General features: G+C 37.7%; 1 protein-coding gene across 1 annotated transcript in view; it reads left to right on the forward strand.

The window, feature by feature from the left end:
* LOC124802831 (dynein axonemal heavy chain 2) overlaps positions 1–17,602 on the forward strand; it is a 1,031,222-nt gene that overhangs the window by 368,397 nt on the left and 645,223 nt on the right. The window contains 3 exon segments of the mRNA XM_047263843.1: positions 6,267–6,390; positions 6,522–6,673; positions 14,934–15,045. Of these exon segments, the coding sequence (XP_047119799.1) occupies positions 6,267–6,390; positions 6,522–6,673; positions 14,934–15,045 (388 nt within the window).

A 17,602-nucleotide genomic window follows, 5' to 3' on the forward strand; every position in this document is an offset into this window, starting at 1 on the left:
AAGAAAATTCTAATAAAAACGATGGTAAAAAGGGTTTTATTCTTTCTAATAATTTACCGTAGTCAGCACCAAAAGATTTAGATTGAATGAGTTGATGAGTTATTAAATCAGTAAAATAAAATACACAAATAATTAAAATGGTGGGCCTACAAATATGCATTTAAGCATGAAATAAAATAAAAATGATAATCAATTGGAGTAAAGATTGCATTTTTCTGTATTTAAGTGGTAAAAGATTCCCAAAAGTTAATAAACATCACTGGTTCATGAAAAACATAGTCCCATTCCAAAGAACTATTCACAAAATAATCACCAACTTACAGATAAAAAAGTTCAGTACATCTATAAACATACCAAAACTCATGAAATCATGAGAAGATTCCAGCAGGCTAACCAGTAATAATTCCAAAATAGAGCAAAAATAAATTAGGATCCAAACTGACCAAGGCCTAACACTTGTGAAAAGTTAATAGTTACAAATGGCTCACAAATTCTAATTCCCATTCAACACAAAATTGTTCTAAGTAGGAACAAATGTTAAAGTATTTGTGAGGCCACTTTCCGAACAAAACCTGTCACCTTAGAACTTCTAAATCATCCAACACCTCTCTAACATTCAAGTTACGTCACCGAACATCTGGCACAGAATTACCGAGCGACTAAAATGACCAGAAGTGGCCATTCACATGCCTTTATAAGCCATCTATGAGTCTGCCAACATACACAAAATACGTGAAGTGGACCACCATTTAAAATTTATGCAATTCACATATATGCGAAAAGAAGCATCCTTCTCTTCTGGTCCCTGTCAGAGCACACACAATGTCCCATGTCTAATAGTTTATGGGCATCTAATTAAAACATGAAATTTGTGCACATGTGCTCAGTATAACTGACAAAGAAATAATTGTTAATGTATGATAAACAGTAGACATGACCTACTCAATAGAAGTGTCTCTTTGCACTATATTCAGAGTACTACTGTCAAGTGATGAATGTCTTTATTATAATTTGAATTAACATTTTGGTAACTAAATGAGAAATCTCCTAATAAACTATATGTGTGATATGTGGTTACATAGAAACAGGTATAAGGAATATCATGCTGCACTGACTTTCTGTATAAGTATGGAGAATGTCAACAATATAGGAAAAGATAGATTGCTACTTACCATAAAGATGGCATGTTAAGTCACAGACAGAAACAATTAAAAGACACATATACTGTACATTAGTTTTCGGCCAAAGCCTTCATCAGGAAAAGAAAGAGAAACACACACCATTCACCCACATAAGCCAGCACACCTCATGCACCATGACCACCTTCTCCGGCAGCTTGGACCACAGTGGAAATTTGATAAATTCCACTCTGTTTTAAGGGAATTTATAAAATATCCAGCAGTCTGTTTGTGCAAATTATTTCTAGGTCAGTAAGATAGGGCTGTAACTATTAGTATGGTTGAGCATGAAATGAGTTGTAGACTGAAAAAGAAAGATTCTGCTTTTGCTGCCCACAGGCAGAAAACTAACAATACTTGAAATTCTGGGCATTAATAAACACCAATCAAAGAATCCTGACCTGATCCTTAATGACCAAACACAGTTCCATTACTCACCCTTATGAAAGTAGCAGCTAGTTATTATTTCTCTCACCATTAGATAATAAGCTTGTTGTAACTGTTTCACACCCACATTACACGGAAGTCTTTCTTCCCCTTCCTTTATTCGGTCTGTTCATTAGAAACACCAATCTGTCCATAAGTCATAGTAGCCTGTGTCATTACTCACTTGTAGAATATTTTTGGCTCATACATTTGCATAGATTTAATATCTGAATACACTGTAATATAAGATTTATTTATAATATTACATTATGCTTGTGTTTTGTAGTGATATATTCATAAAATACGCATATCTTTGTACAGCTACAAATTCTCGTTGAAATTGTGTGGACTATTTGTTTGGTATTAAGTTATCGGATGATGGCCTAAGAAGCCAAAAGCCAGTTCATAATGCAATAAAAAGTAAACATTGTTGTGGAACATTAATACTTTGATATGTCTATGTTCCTCCAAGAAGTGAAGAAATCTTCCATAAATATTTCCTATTTTTAATTTCACAGTACTTTTTGAGCTTTGCAGTGTAACATTTACAAGATCTATACTCTTCTTTGGTGTTTTAAACTTCTCTCTTAAAATCAAGAAACAACATTTTTTTTTTTTTTAATTCCCAAAATTTGGGTGTGGCCACTTTTGACCAAATATCTGATCAGTGGTGTATTGATTCTTTGTAAATCCTACTTAAATCTCATCTATTACCTCTTTTAAATACGGTCCCAATCTTTTCTGAATAATCTAGGAGAACACTTTGTAGTTTGTGCTAATTAATGAGATGCCTCTGTAATTTCTGCATTCTTGTTTTTCTCCCTTTTTAGGGACTAGTACTGTGATCACTTCTTTCCACTCAGCAGGCAGTCTTTCTTCATTCCAAAAGTTGTCTCAGGTTTGTGTAATTGTTTTGCAAGTGTATTTCCTCCCATTTTAAGCAGTTCAGCTCTTATTATGTCTCTCCTGGAGCTTTGTGTTTTTTAGTATTTTGATTGTATCTGCTACCTATTCCATTGTCAGTGGTGCAACTAAGGCAACTACATTCTGATATTTATGTTGTTCCTCGAGTTCTGTACTTCCATCTTCAACATTTAAATGTTCCTCAAAATATTCCTTTCAGGCTTCCATACCTTTTGCTTTTTCTGAAAATGTATTACCATTTTTATGTTTAATGCCATACATCTGCAGTACATATCATTTTCTGAAAAACATAATTGATCTGTAAAATCTCTCGCATCCCCTGTGTTTTTTTTCAGTTCTGCTTTTTTAATTAGATTTTCCACTTATTCTCCTCTTTTTTTTTTTTTTTTTTTTTTCCTGAGAAAATGGTTGGTTTTCTGTATCAGCATTTTCATATGCTGCTTTGCTTTCATTGGAATTTTCATGAAGGTTTTTTCCTTCAGTACTCCTCTTCATTTAAGATTTTACTCGTATTCTTCTGAGAAACATGGATTTTTCTTCCTTCTTTTTCCTTTCCCATGCACTTCTACTGCTGCTTCTTTCATGTATGTTTTATCATTTCCCATGGGCCTTCATTGTCAAGATTGTGCTCCATTTTATAGACTCAAATCTGTTTTGGAGCTTATTGATAAATTCCCTTGCCTTGCCATTATCTCTCAAATTGTGTCAATATTCTGATCTTTTATGCTTTTTCCTCTACTCTTTTTTTTTAACTGTCTTTTTCACAATATTGTTTTTTTAAGAAACATGTACAGTAAATCTAACTGTCTTGTAAGGTTATATCTTTCTTGGGCAACTCAGAACTGAAGCAAGAGTTGGATGATGTGAATTCTTTACACTGAACCTATTTCATTTCAGGTTATTTTATAAGTTTAAATACAGTTCTGAAACTTGTATTTTGTGGTGTATGAAAATTGAAAATTGGTGTACACCTGTTTTATAATCATTTTTCTAAACTGATCAGCCAGAACATTATGACCACCTACCTAATAGCCAGAATGTCCACCTTTGGCACTGATAATAGCAGCAACACATCATGGCATGGAAACAAGTAGGCCTTGGTAGGTTGCTGGAGAGATAGCACCACGTTGCTGGAGAGATAGCACCACGTCTGCTCACACAAGTCACCTAATTCTCATAAATTCGTGGGAGGGAGACAATTAGCCCAAGTGCCACATTCAGTTACATACCAGATGTGTTCAAATGGGTTCAGATCTGACAAGTAGGAGGACCAGCACATCAGTTGGAACTTGCTGCTGTGTTCCTGGAACCATTCCCATCACACTCCTGGCCTTGTGACATGATGCATTATCGTGTTGAAAAAATTCACTGTCGTCGAGAAACACGATGATCGTGAAGGAGTGTATGTGGTCTGCAACCAGTATGCAATATTCCTTGGCCATCATAGTGTCTTGCACAAGCTCCACTGGGCTCATGGATGCCCATGTGAATGTTCCCAGGGCATAATAGAGCCACAACCAGCTTTCCTCCGTCTCAAAGTACAGTTGTCAGGAGCTATACTCCTGAAAGACGATGGATTCATGCCCTCCCATCAGCATGATGAAGAAGGAATTGGGATTCATCAGATCATGCAGTGTGCTGCCACTGTGCCAACATCCAGTGCCAGTGGTCACATGACCATTTCAGTTGTAGTTGCTGACATCATGGTGTTAACATTGGCACATACATAGGTGGTCGGCTGTGGAAGCCCGTCTTTAGGAGTGTTCGGTGCACTGTGTGTTCAGACACACTTGTACTCTGCTCAACATTAAAGTCTGATGTTATATCTACCAAAGTTAGCTGCCTGTTTTGTTTTACCAGTTTCACGCTTTCACTGATCAAATATTAAATGCTCTGAATAACTGAACATCACCCATTGGTATTTTTTGTGATCTCTCAAAGGCCTTTGATTGTGTAAATCATGGAATTCTTGTAGATAAGCTACATAATTATGGTTTGAGGAGGGCAGTGCACAAATGGTTTAATTCATACTTAACTGGAAGAATGCAGAAAGTTGAAATAAGTGATTCATGTAATGTTAAAACAACAGCTGATTCCTCAAACTGGGGGGCTATCAAGTACGGGGTCCCACAGGGTTCCGTCTTAGGTCCTTTACCGTTCTTGATACACATTAATGACTTACCATTCCACATTGATGAAGATGCAAAGTTAGTTCTTTTTGCTGATGATACAAGTATAGTAATAACATCCAAAAACCAAGAACTAAGTGATGTAATTGTAAATGATGTTTTTCACAAAATTATTAAGTGGTTCTCAGCAAATGGACTCTCTTTAAATTTTGATAAAACACAGTATATACAGTTCCGTACAGTAAATGGCACAACTCCAGTAATAAATATAGACTTTGAACAGAAGTCTGTAGCTAAGGTAGAATTTTCAAAATTTTTAGGTGTGTCCATTGATGAGAGGTTAAACTGGAAGCAACACATTGATGGTCTGCTGAAATGTCTGAGTTCAGCTATGTATGCTATTAGGGTTATTGCAAATTTTGGCGATAAGAATCTCAGTAAATTAGCTTACTATGCCTACTTTCATTCACTGCTTTCATATGGCATCATATTCTGGGGTAATTCATCGTTGAGTAGAAAGTATTCATTGCTCAAAAACGTGTAATCAGAATAATTGCTGGAGCCCACCCACGGTCATCCTGCAGGCATCTATTTAAGGATCTAGGGATCCTCACAGTAACCTCACAATATATATATTCAATTACGAAATTTGTTGTTAATAATTCAACCCAGTTCAAAAGTAATAGCAGTGTGCATAGCTATAACACCAGGAGAAAGGATGATCTTCACTATGCAGGGTTAAATCTGACTTTGGCACGGAAAGGGGTAAATTATGCTGCCACAAAAGTCTTTGGTCACCTACCAAACAGCATCAAAAGCCTGACAGATAGCCAACCAACATTTAAAAATAAATTAAAAGAATTTCTAGATGACAACTCCTTCTACTCATTGGCTGAATTTTTAGATATAAATTAAGGGGGAAAAAAACCAACTTAAACATTAGTGTCATGCAATATTTTGTGTAATGTAATATCTTGTACAGACATCTTTTATTAACCTGACACGTTCCACATCATTACGAAGTGTCGTATTCATGATCTATGGAACAAGTATTAATCTAATCTAATCTAATCTGCCTACAATGTGCTACATCTGTAATGAGGGGTAGCCGCCCAACCTCATTACGTCTGAATGTCGTTTCACCTTGGTTTCACCACTTGCTGAAGACACTCACCACAGCACTCCTCAAACACTCCACAAGTCATGCAATTTCTAAAATTCCCATGCCAAGCTTCTGGGCCACCACAGTTTGTACTTGGTTAAATTAAAATAGATTGGATGCCTTCCCCAGTCTACACATGGACAGCATGCTCACTGCCCATGTGTCTGACTAGCAGTCATTCCTTGCCAAGTGACACTGTTATCCTAGCCAAGTGACACTGTAAACAATGGGTTTATATTGATAGTAGTTCGATGGTCATGATGTTCTGGCTGATCAGTGTATGGGCATACAGAAAGTGAGTTATTTGAAGTAACTGAAAATCTTTATGTACTTTCTTTCTGAAAATTTAAAATGTACTGGGAAATGCATTTCATATAACATAAATAGTATAATTTTTATATCATCTGGTGTTCTAATTTTAAACCTATGCCATTCTTATATCTTCAGTGATTTCGATCAGGATTCACCAGATTTCACACTTGATGTGATAATGGAATTGAAATTTCAGAACTATGCAGAGCATATAAACGAAATTTCAAATGCAGCTGCAATGGAATTATCAATTGAAACTGTAAGTGCTATAATTTTTTATGACGCTTTTGATACTTTAGTTTACTGGGTTTCACAGCAGTGCATAATACAATAATACATACAAAATAATACATAAGACAATGGAATTCAATGTGAACTTTTTTTCTGCAGGGCCTGAAACAAATAACTGAGATATGGAGGACTATGGAATTGGATATGGTACCTCACAAAGACAAAGGAGTTTTCAGACTGAAGAGTATTGATGAAGTTGGTCAGGCACTAGAGGAGAATCAGGTCGCATTATCAGCAATGAAATCAACTAGGTATATAACTCAATTTACTGTTATTTTTAAGTAATAGATTAAATTATATTCTTATTAGGGTGTGTGTGTGCTCATGTATGTGCACACACATTGTCCAAAAAAAAAAAAAAAAAAAAAATAGAAGGAAACATTCCACGTGGGAAAAATTATATATAAAAACAAAGATAAGGTGACTTACCGAACGAAAGCGCTGGCAGGTCGATAGACACACAAACAAACACAAACATACACACAAAATTTAAGCTTTCGCAACAAACTGTTGCCTCATCAGGAAAGAGGGAAGGAGAGGGGAAGACGAAAGGAAGTGGGTTTTAAGGGAGAGGGTAAGGAGTCATTCCAATCCCGGGAGCGGAAAGACTTACCTTTGGGGGAAAAAAGGACAGGTATACACTCGCACACACGCACATATCCATCCACACATACAGACACAAGCAGAAAATATGTCTGCTTGTGTCTGTATGTGTGGATGGATATGTGCGTGTGTGCGAGTGTATACCTGTCCTTTTTTCCCAAGTCTTTCCGCTCCCGGGATTGGAATGACTCCTTACCCTCTCCCTTAAAACCCACTTCCTTTCGTCTTCCCCTCTCCTTCCCTCTTTCCTGATGAGGCAACAGTTTGTTGCGAAAGCTTAAATTTTGTGTGTATGTTTGTGTTTGTTTGTGTGTCTATCGATCTGCCAGGGCTTTCGTTCGGTAAGTCACCTCATCTTTGTTTTATATATATATATATATATATATATATATATATATATATATATATATATATATATAACAATAATAAGAAGAAAGGGTACATAAATAAAGAGATTAATAGAAATCAATTATTTTCAATTAATGCCCAAATTTTGAATTTTTTATACTTTGTCTCCTGACAAAACTCTACCATCTAGTGAGGAAGATGTATGAGGCAGGTGAAATACCCTCAGACTTCAAGAAGAATATAATAATTCCAATCCCAAAGAAAGCAGGTGTTGACAGATGTGAAAATTACTGAACTATCAGTTTAATAAGCCACGGCTGCAAAATACTAACACGAATTCTTTACAGACGCATGGAAAAACTGGTAGAAGCCGACACGCGGGGAAGATCAGTTTGGATTCTGTAGAAATGTTGGAACACGTGAGGGAATAATGACCCTACGACTTATCTTAGAAAATAGATTAAGGAAAGGCAAACTTACGTTTCTAGCATTTGTAGACTTACAGAAAGCTTTTGGCAACTGGAATACTCTCTTTCAAATTCTGAAGGCGGCAGGGGTCAAATACAGGGAGCAAAAGGCTATTTACAATTTAAGTGACATAAGATTCTGACTACTGTCATATTAAATTGTATTCACTGGAAAGGTTCCTCTATAAAGCCTATTTACAATTTGTACAGAAACCAGATGGCAGTTATAAGAGTCAATGGGCACGAAAGGCAAGCATTGGTTGGGAAGGGAGTGAGACAGGGTTGTAGCCTATCCCCGATGTTATTCAATCTGTATATTGAGGAAGCGGTAAAGGAAACAAAAGAAAAATTTGGAGTAGGTATTAAAATCCATGGAGAAGAAATAAAAACTTTGAGGTTCACCAATGACATTGTAATTCTATCAGAGACAGCAAAGGACCTGGAAGAGCAGCTGAATGGAATGGACAGTGCCTTGAAAGGAGGATATAAGATGAACATCAACAAAAGCAAAAAGAGGATAATGGAATGTAGTCGAATTAAATCGGGTGATGCTGAGGGAATTAGATTAGGAAATGAGACCCTTAAAGTAGTAAATGAGTTTTGCTATTTGGGGAGCAAAATAACTGATGGTCGAAGTAGAGAGGATATAAAATATAGACCGGCAATGGCAAGGAAAGCGTTTCTGAAGAAGAGAAATTTGATAACATCGAGTATAGATTTAAGTGTCAGGAAGTCGTTTCTGAAAGTATTTGTATGAAGTGTGGCCATGTATAGAAGTGAAATATGGATGATGAATAGTTTGGACAAGAAGAGAATAGAAGCTTTCGAAATGTGGTGCTACAGAAGAATGCTGAAGATTAGATGGGTAGATCACATAACTAATGAGGAGGTATTGAATAGAATTGGGGAGAAGAGAAATTTGTGGCACAACTTGACTAGAAGAAGGGATCGGTTGGTAGGACATGTTCAGAGGCATTAAGGGATCACCAATTTAGTATTGGAGGGCAGCGTGGTGGGTAAAAATCGTAGAGGGAGACCAAGAGATGAATACACTAAGCAGATACAGAAGAATGTGGATTGCAGTAGGTACTGGAAGATGAAGAAGCTTGCACAGGATAGAGTAGCATGGAGAGCTGCATCAAACCAGTCTCTGGACTGAAGACCACAACAACAACAACAACAACAACAACAACAACAACAACATACTTTGTCTCCTTTGTGTGCATTTTAACTTGAACTTACTTTCATATTGTTGAGATCTACACACTCCTGTTATGAGGTTCTTCTTCCGACACCACAAAACTTATTCTTTGTGACCGTGTCAGTAATCTAATTTTCATTTATTGGACTTCTTCACCATTTGCAGGCAGCAGGAGGTGACATGACCTTTTCGTGGTGCGCGGAAGAAAATAAAAAGGCCATATATTTTTGCACTGAGAAAAATTATTATTCAGATACCGTGAAAGCTACTCGTCATCCGCTGATACTCGTATCCGAGTTTTCATTTCTCTCCTGAGATTTCCTTTGTCACAGTTCAATCGTGGAAGTGTCGTTGATGGCTTAGCAATCCAATCCTAAGGTGGAACAGGTGGCCACAGACATTACAGCTGATGGAAGGAGGAGGACGTGGCTGAGCCTGGAGGAGTTTACGTCTCCGGCGTTTGTCATTCTCCATTCTTCGACGTTCTAGCTCAAAGTTTTGAAGAACATTTGAGGTAACTGAATGCCAGCGACTTCGATCTTCTGCTACTGTGGACCATTTACTCGGATCGATGTTCAAGTTTTTCAGATTTTTCTTGTACTGATCCTTATAACATTTGAAAGGTGCACCTCTTGGCCTTTTACCTGTGCTCACTTCACTGTACAGCATTTGGCGTTGAAGTCCGTCATTCTTCATCCACAGTACATGTCCGACCCATCTGATTTGATGCCCAATGATAAGAGCTTCCATGCCATACATTTTTGCTTTCTCAAGAACAGCCGTGTTGGATATGAAGTCATCCCATTTCAGGTTCATGATGTATCTTAGCTTCTGTTGGTTGAAGCGTTCTAGTTTCTTTAGATCACAGCAATATAACGTCCAGGTTTTGCAACCATATAGCAGGGTGGAAATGACTATAGCTTTCTACACCATCAGTTTGGTGTACAGTGTTATGTCTTTATTCAGGAAGACACGCTTTGTAAGACGTCCAAATGCTACATGGGCAGCACGTAATCCATTCTCCACATCTTTTCCAGATTAGCAGTTAGATGACAGTATGCTTCCTAGGTAGAGGAAATGGTCCACTTGTTCCAAGGGTGTATCATAAATGGATATGCTGAAATCAGGAACGGAGGAGCCAGGGGTTGGCTGCGCCATCACCTTTGTCTTTGGAATATTGATGGAGAGACCAAATTGTTCGTACGCCCTGCTGAAGGGATCAACTGACAGCTGCAACTCTGCAGGTGAATGAGCTGGAGAAGCATTGTCATCAGCATACTGCAGCTCTGTCACACGAGTGGTACTGGTGAAACTTTTTGAATGGAGTCTGGACTGGTTGAATAATCCTCCATCGAACTTGTACTTTAGTTCTATTCCTGCATTGTTTATGGATGTCTCGTAAAGCATAGCTGCCAGGTACAATGAAAATAATGTTGGTGCAAGAACGCATCCTTGTTTAAGCCCACTTGTTATTGGGAATTCACCAGTTGTTTCATTCTGGCAGAGGACCTGCCCAGTCATATCATCGTGGAGAGCTTCAATCGAGTCAACAAAATGTTCAGGGCAGCCGAAGCATTTTAAGACCATCCACATGGCTTCTTTGGGAACTGTATCAAAGGCCTTTTCTAGATCGTACAAAACAAGTAGTAAAGGCTTTTGCTGTTCTCTGCACTTGCCCTGTAGTTGTTGTGCACAGAAAATCATGTCAATTGTCCCTTTTGAAGGTCGAAACCCGTATTGAGACTCAGGTAGTATAGTCTCTGAAAGTGTCTGGAGGTGATTTAAAAGGATTCTTGCAAAAATTTTGCCAGTGACAGAGAGTAGAGATATTCCCCGGTAGTTACCACAGACGCTTCTGTCACCCTTCTTGAAGATGGTGACAATTGTGAAGTTCTTCAAGTCAACTGGTACCTTTCGGGTTTCTCACATTAATTGAATGAGTCAGAAGAGTCTAGTTTTTAGAGGCAAGCTGACACCCTCAATAAGCTCCATCGGGATGCTGTCAGGTCCAGGAACCTTCCCAGGTTTCACATTCTTGAGTGCCTTGCAAAATTCATGAAAAGTTGGAGGATCAGCCATCCAGGGTTGTGGAGGGTGCTGTGGGACATTTTTGAGAAAATCTCCAGCGGCAGTAGAAGGGCTGTTTAACAGTGAGCTGAAGTGCTCTTTCCAACGATTTAAGATGTCCTGACTTTCAGTAAGAATGGTGGAGTTGTCAGCAGCTTTCAGTGCTCCTGATGAGGAGCGGATAGGTCCATACAGCTCTTTAATACCAGCGTAAAAGCCACGCAGGTTCCTTGCATCAGAAAGATTTTGGAGTTCTGTGGCTTTCTGTTGCCACCATTTGTTCTTGATTACTCGTATTTCACTTTGACATTTCTGCTTGAGTTCTTGAAAGTGTGCTTTCTTTTCTGCGCAGGACGGATCTTGAGCAAGGGATAGGTAAGCATCCCGCTTTGCATTGATGATGGCTTGGATTTCTCCATGGTTGTCATCAAACCAGTCACTTCTTTTCCGTGGACTAAAACCAACAACATTCTCAGCAGTTTCTTTGATGATGTTCTTTAATGTGGTCCATTCTTGTTCGACATCATCTGTGGTTGCTGGAGCTTTGTTAAGTTTTTCAGACAGCATGTCTTGGAAGCGTGAGCGAACGTTTTTGTTGTTCAGGTTGCTTATGTTGAATTTTCTGCGTGATGGGTTTGAAAAGTGGGATCATGGCTTGCGATACTTTGGTACTCTCAAACGGCAGACTAAAAGACTATGGTCAGTCCAGCACTCATCGATGTTTAGTGCTGCTTTTGTGATGAGAATGTCTTTCTTGTTATGCTGTCAAGTAATAACGTAGTCTATAAGGTGCCAATGTTTGGAGCGTGGGTGCATCCATGTGGTCTTATAGCGTTTAGGCAAGCGGAATTGGGTATTGGAGATGAAAAGCTCATGCTCAGCACATAGACCAAGAAGTAACAACCCATTTACATTGCAGTTTCCGACCCCTTGTTTACCCATGATGTCTCTCCAAAAACAGTTGTCCCTTCCCACTCTGGCATTGAAATCACCAAGTAAAATTAATTTATCTTCAATGGAAATCATAGAGAGAGTACTGTTCAGTTGGTGGTATAACTGATTTTTTGTGTCTTCATCACTGTCTAAAGTAGGAGCATATGCGGAGACGAAGGTGATGAAACTGTCTGAGCCAATGGGTACTCTAAGAGCCATCAGTCTTTCATTAATTGAGGCAGGTGTAAGTCGAAGATCTTTCACTATTTTCATTTTTATGGCAAATCTTGCACCATGGATGCGTGGTTCCCCTGCATCCTTTCCCTTCCTGAAGCTGGTGTACCCTGAACGTACCTCACTAATGTGTCCCTCACCTGAGAGTCTTGTCTCACTCAAGGCAGGAAAGCTACTACACACATCTCATATCCAAACATGTCCTCTCTCCACTAAAACTCAAGACACAAAATGACAAAAAATTGAATGATGTCTTTATTATTTGTTCTCGCCTTCCGGTATAGAAAAATACATCTTTTGTGGGCGCTTGCAGTGGTTATCCTTGGCTTTTCCTACGAACCAATACAACATGTAAGTGTGTGCATGTGCATGCATGTACTTACGCATTGCACTCTGAAATTAAACACAAATTTGGAAATGAAAGTACAGTGCTAATATCTTTTTTTTAATACTTGAGTGATGCTTAACACTTGAAGAATGGTTATCTTACTACACATACTGTTGTGTATTTTGCACCTGATATTTTGCCTTAGCATAACTTGTTTTCCTCTACCTCATCACATTGATAGTATCATACATTACCAACATTCACCATAAACACAATGTATTTTCAAAGGACGGGACTGGCCAGAGAACTACGTAAAATGACCATTACATTTTTCAATCTGCAGCCAACAATGATCTACTGACTGCAATCAAGAAATCACAGATAAAATGCGTTCCAAGGCTTCAAGCTCTAAAATAGTAAAGGGAGATCAAGCACAAGTACGGTGCATTTAATTTTGGGCAACAATAATGAATTAAAAATTAAAAATCTGCAGGGAAATGGAGTAGGGACAGCAGCAGGTGAACTGCATGAACTAAGTGCAGTGCAAATTCTGGGATGAATTTGGATTGACTAATTAAAACAGCACAAGTTTATTTCTTTTTTAATGGTTTGTTAGTTCTATGATGTGCAATGTTATTTGAAAGTTAACAGTCACAAACATTATGTATAAGAATATATAGTTATGGTTAAATAAGAAATAAATGTTCATGTGACGGCAGAGGAAAAGAAAGCTAACATAATTTATTGGTAGGATACCCTTAGTCCTTTCTCAGAAAGCACTGCTTTATTTAAACACCAGGTTGAAAAATGGCAAAATACGCAGCAGTATGGAAACTGAGGAAACTGTGAGTTTAGTAATAAGTAATAAAATTTACTAAAAAGTTTAACCATGAAATGTAAAGCACTTTGAAATATCGTAACTGTGATCTACTGTAAGATTAATCAATTTATATCTTCACCACTTTGGTGTTTCGGGTGGATCTTCAGTGTGTTGCTGCCTTCAACTAGCATACTCACATAATACACAAGTTACAATAATTCTTTTGCCACGATTATGATGTTTCTCATTATTTTATTGGAATGAATCACATAGTTAACAGTGGGTTTTCCAGTGATTCTCAATTTGCTGGTTCCCAGAAATGTCATATATACATATAGGCTTGAAATGAATGCCAATATGGCGCCTCACAACTCTGTACTGAAGGGAGGTGGTGTGCATGGGATGTAGGTGGCATTGTGCCATCTCATTGGTCAATGCTCAGACGCACACTCAGAATATCTGACATGCTAGATATTGCTCTGCACATTTGGAAAGACTCTTGAATATGCTATTCCATGCCACGACGTCAGATACTTGGCTTGCTCAACGCTCAACTTTCGGTTGCACGGTCCATGTGCTGATGGCTTAAGGTTATTGGTATATTTTGAAAACTCCACTGCAGGTGCTGCATCGATGTGTGATAAGGCTGTAAGGAAGAGACTTTTTAACATGCAGTGGGTGACGGATGTCAAAGTGGAGGTGCTGTTGAGGTTGGGGATGCATTATAAAAACAGATGTGTTTGTGGATATCGACATTGAGGAATGTGGCTTGATGAATTGAGAAGTTCCAGATAAAGAGAATTTGGGATAGCTGTCACAGCTAGCAGGAAAGAGAAAAGGTTTTCCATGCCATGAGTCCACAATGAATTTTAGATGTTGACTGAATAGGAATGATCCCTCTCTGTGGCCCTTAAGTAAGTTTTCTCCATCATGAGAGAAAACATGATAATATACTATTGAAAGCTGCTTCTAATCCAATTTCTTATTACGTCATTTGAGCAAGGATGTACCTTATCATCAAAAGTGAACAAAGCCTTTATCATTCATCACAATTTCATACGGTAATTATATATCTAAGTTAGGTATTACAGGCATCTCTATAAAATATTCTTTTAACTATTGTGAGGGCAAATGTCGACGAACCAATTCCATTAATAAAATAAAAGTGCAGTTGTTAATAAAGCAGCAGTATGTAGCATTATCAAAGAATCTCTATCATCCATTGAGTTCTGCTGCATATATTTCATAAATAGTGTATGATTTAATGTGTATCAATGTTTTAAATGTACTCCTGATGTACTTCCACAATTTGTGATAGGAGTCTGAAATATATTACTGTTAAATATCAAAATTTTATGGATCATTGAATTCTAACCATTGTCCCTTCTGTACTTTGCCCATGGACCATAGTGAAATAGAGAAGTGCCAGAGAGCTTTTCTCCTTAACTGTTATTGTCTAATACATGATGTTATTGTCTAATACATGATAATTAATTTCTTTTCTCTGCAGATTTGTGGAGGCATTTGCAAAAGAAGTGGATTATTGGGAACGTACACTTTCCTTAATCATGGAGACTTTGGAACTAGTTTTGCTTGTTCAAAGGCAGTGGCTTTATTTGGAGGTAAGTAATTATATTTATCACTCTTCAATAGCAGATAGCTAAAACATGAGAAGCACTAATTCAAACATATATTTTTATGGGATATCAGCCTCTGTGTTGAGTCTGGCAAACTGTGGCTTTCTGTCCTGTTGCAACTTCTCATGATGTGTCAGATGTGTAGGCTCTTGTCTCACTCAGGTCACCACATTCCTTAATGGTCAATTACACAACCCTGGTAATGACTTTCACCAACTGTCCAAGAGAAACAAAGCATAATTTGGATATGCTATAAGGCAGACTGCGCTACGTTCAGTGCTACTGCAAACAGTTTGGTATTAGGTAGGAATGAGTTGATTCCATCTGACTTCGGCTGATTCCTTTACTAACATTTTCTAACTGAGCTCTCATATGCTACTCATTATCCCAAGTTACAGAACCATTCTCCTATATCTCTGTCTGGTGTGGATAAAGCTTCAGTCCTTTCACAAGCTGGAATTTTCTACTAACAAGGAGGCTAAGTAAGTGTTCTATGATTCTAGGATTACTGCAGTCCCAAAAGGAAATCTTTCCCAGATTAAATGTTTAAATTATAATTTAAACTTCCACAACTATATATCAATTTGTACTGATTGATCTAAGACAGATTTACCCCAATTTTGTTCTCAAAATTCTGTTACTTAATGACTTCAGTGTCTGATTTGGGCACACTCTAATGGCTTGGATGATGATTTAAGTGTAAAGTAGATTTACTAACTCCCACTTCTTTTCCCAGATGACTTCCTTGAGATGCTTGGCTGACCTTCCTTGCTGGTTAGCCCGCTGCTGCAAACTCTCTTTCACTTCTTCTCTGAAGTATGCTTCTAGGTACAGGAATTTCCTAAGACTCTTTCTACTTATAAAAATTTGTAGACGTATGAAGTTTCATTTGCGTTAACTAATGATGTATATTTAAACTTAAGACATATTACAAAACCCACCCTTCACATTAAATATATACTGTTTAGTAAGTCTCTCGTGTCACCAAACATCAAAAACAAACTAATTTACACATAAGAGAAATTTGGTTTAAACACCATGTCCATTATCAACATGAATCAGAATACATGTCCTCCCTTCAACAAGACTAAGACAAAAGTTTTCTCAAGAGTACCTTCTCAGCTGTTCTTGTTGTTATAACAATGGTTGCTGACACAATTAGCACAGAATAACATGGGAGCTCCATGGTTTTTTGTATACTTTCACTAAAACTTCCATGGATCGCCTGACAAATATTTATCGTTGCCATTCGACCCCCTTGTCTACGTTCTTCTTGCAACTGAATTTCAAACCTGCACACACAAACATGTGACACACAGTAGGTAGGATTGTATCATCCCACACTCACTTCTAAAATATCATGTTTTCAATGCTGAGTGGTTCTAGAATTTACACAGAAATTCTCGAAACACTACAACACATACAAAATTGAATCCACCTGTACAGAAGAGAGACTTGCAATTCCTTTTTGAAATGTTAGACTAACTTATTCAACTCCTCTGCATAGAACTTCTTCTCATGAGAACTGAACCTATTGAAACCAACAGTCTTCTTTCATCATATTCAAACCATTGTCCAGCAAGCCATTGTTTCAAGTGGAAGAAGAGTTGATGAGTCACTGGTTCTCAGTTTGGCAAACAGTTCACAGCACACATCAGTTATAGTTGAACCACGTTTTGTGAAATAGCAGTAATAGAAACATGTTCCATGAAATCAAGCAAAAGAACCCACTTTTCACTCCCGTAAATGTTAACCAATATTTTTTGAATTGAACAGGAGATGACTTAATTTTTTTCTCTTCTGGCATAATTTAGTGGTACCCTCACATTGACTGTTTTCTTGATTTTGTGTGGTTAAGGATTTCCATGTCTTGTCACCCACAAAAACATGGGATAACAGATCATCTCCCGGTTGTCAATAGCAATCTGGAATTTTTCATATGCGTTTTTTTATTTACAGTGTTTTTGTGGTGGTAGGCAAGCAGTTTTGGTGCCTACATTCTCTCAATTTGTGATATCAAAGATTTTCCGTGACAGTTGTATAAATAGTGGTATATCCAGTATGGGGTATTCATCATCCAGAGTACGAATAATGAATCATTGATCGGATCACAGTTTGTGGTCCATTTGTATGATTTCATCAGTCTGGATACGGGGCTCACCACTCCACTATGCATTAAGCACATTTGAATGGTCAATTCTAAAGATGCAACACCACTGTCTAATCTTTCCTTCATTCAGTACTGTAAGCTCATAAACCGGGCACAACTACTGATAAATTTGAGCACTTGTGGACTCTTGTGCACACAAAAATTAAATTACAACACACAATTTTCAACTGTTAGATGCAATGATTTTTGAAGCTGTTATTGTTTGCCATAAGTCAGACAACTATTGAATCAAAAAACTAACTTCTGTGACTTTGTAAACCAACAACAGTTCTTGCTGCATTCATTCATCTATCTGATGGGCTGGTAACATTTAAGTATGAGCAAATGATCCTTACTTTTTGAATGTGTCTTGTACTACTGTACAGTGGTACT

The sequence above is a fragment of the Schistocerca piceifrons genome, chromosome 6, assembly GCF_021461385.2.
Source record: "Schistocerca piceifrons isolate TAMUIC-IGC-003096 chromosome 6, iqSchPice1.1, whole genome shotgun sequence".
Lineage (NCBI taxonomy): Eukaryota > Metazoa > Arthropoda > Insecta > Orthoptera > Acrididae > Schistocerca > Schistocerca piceifrons.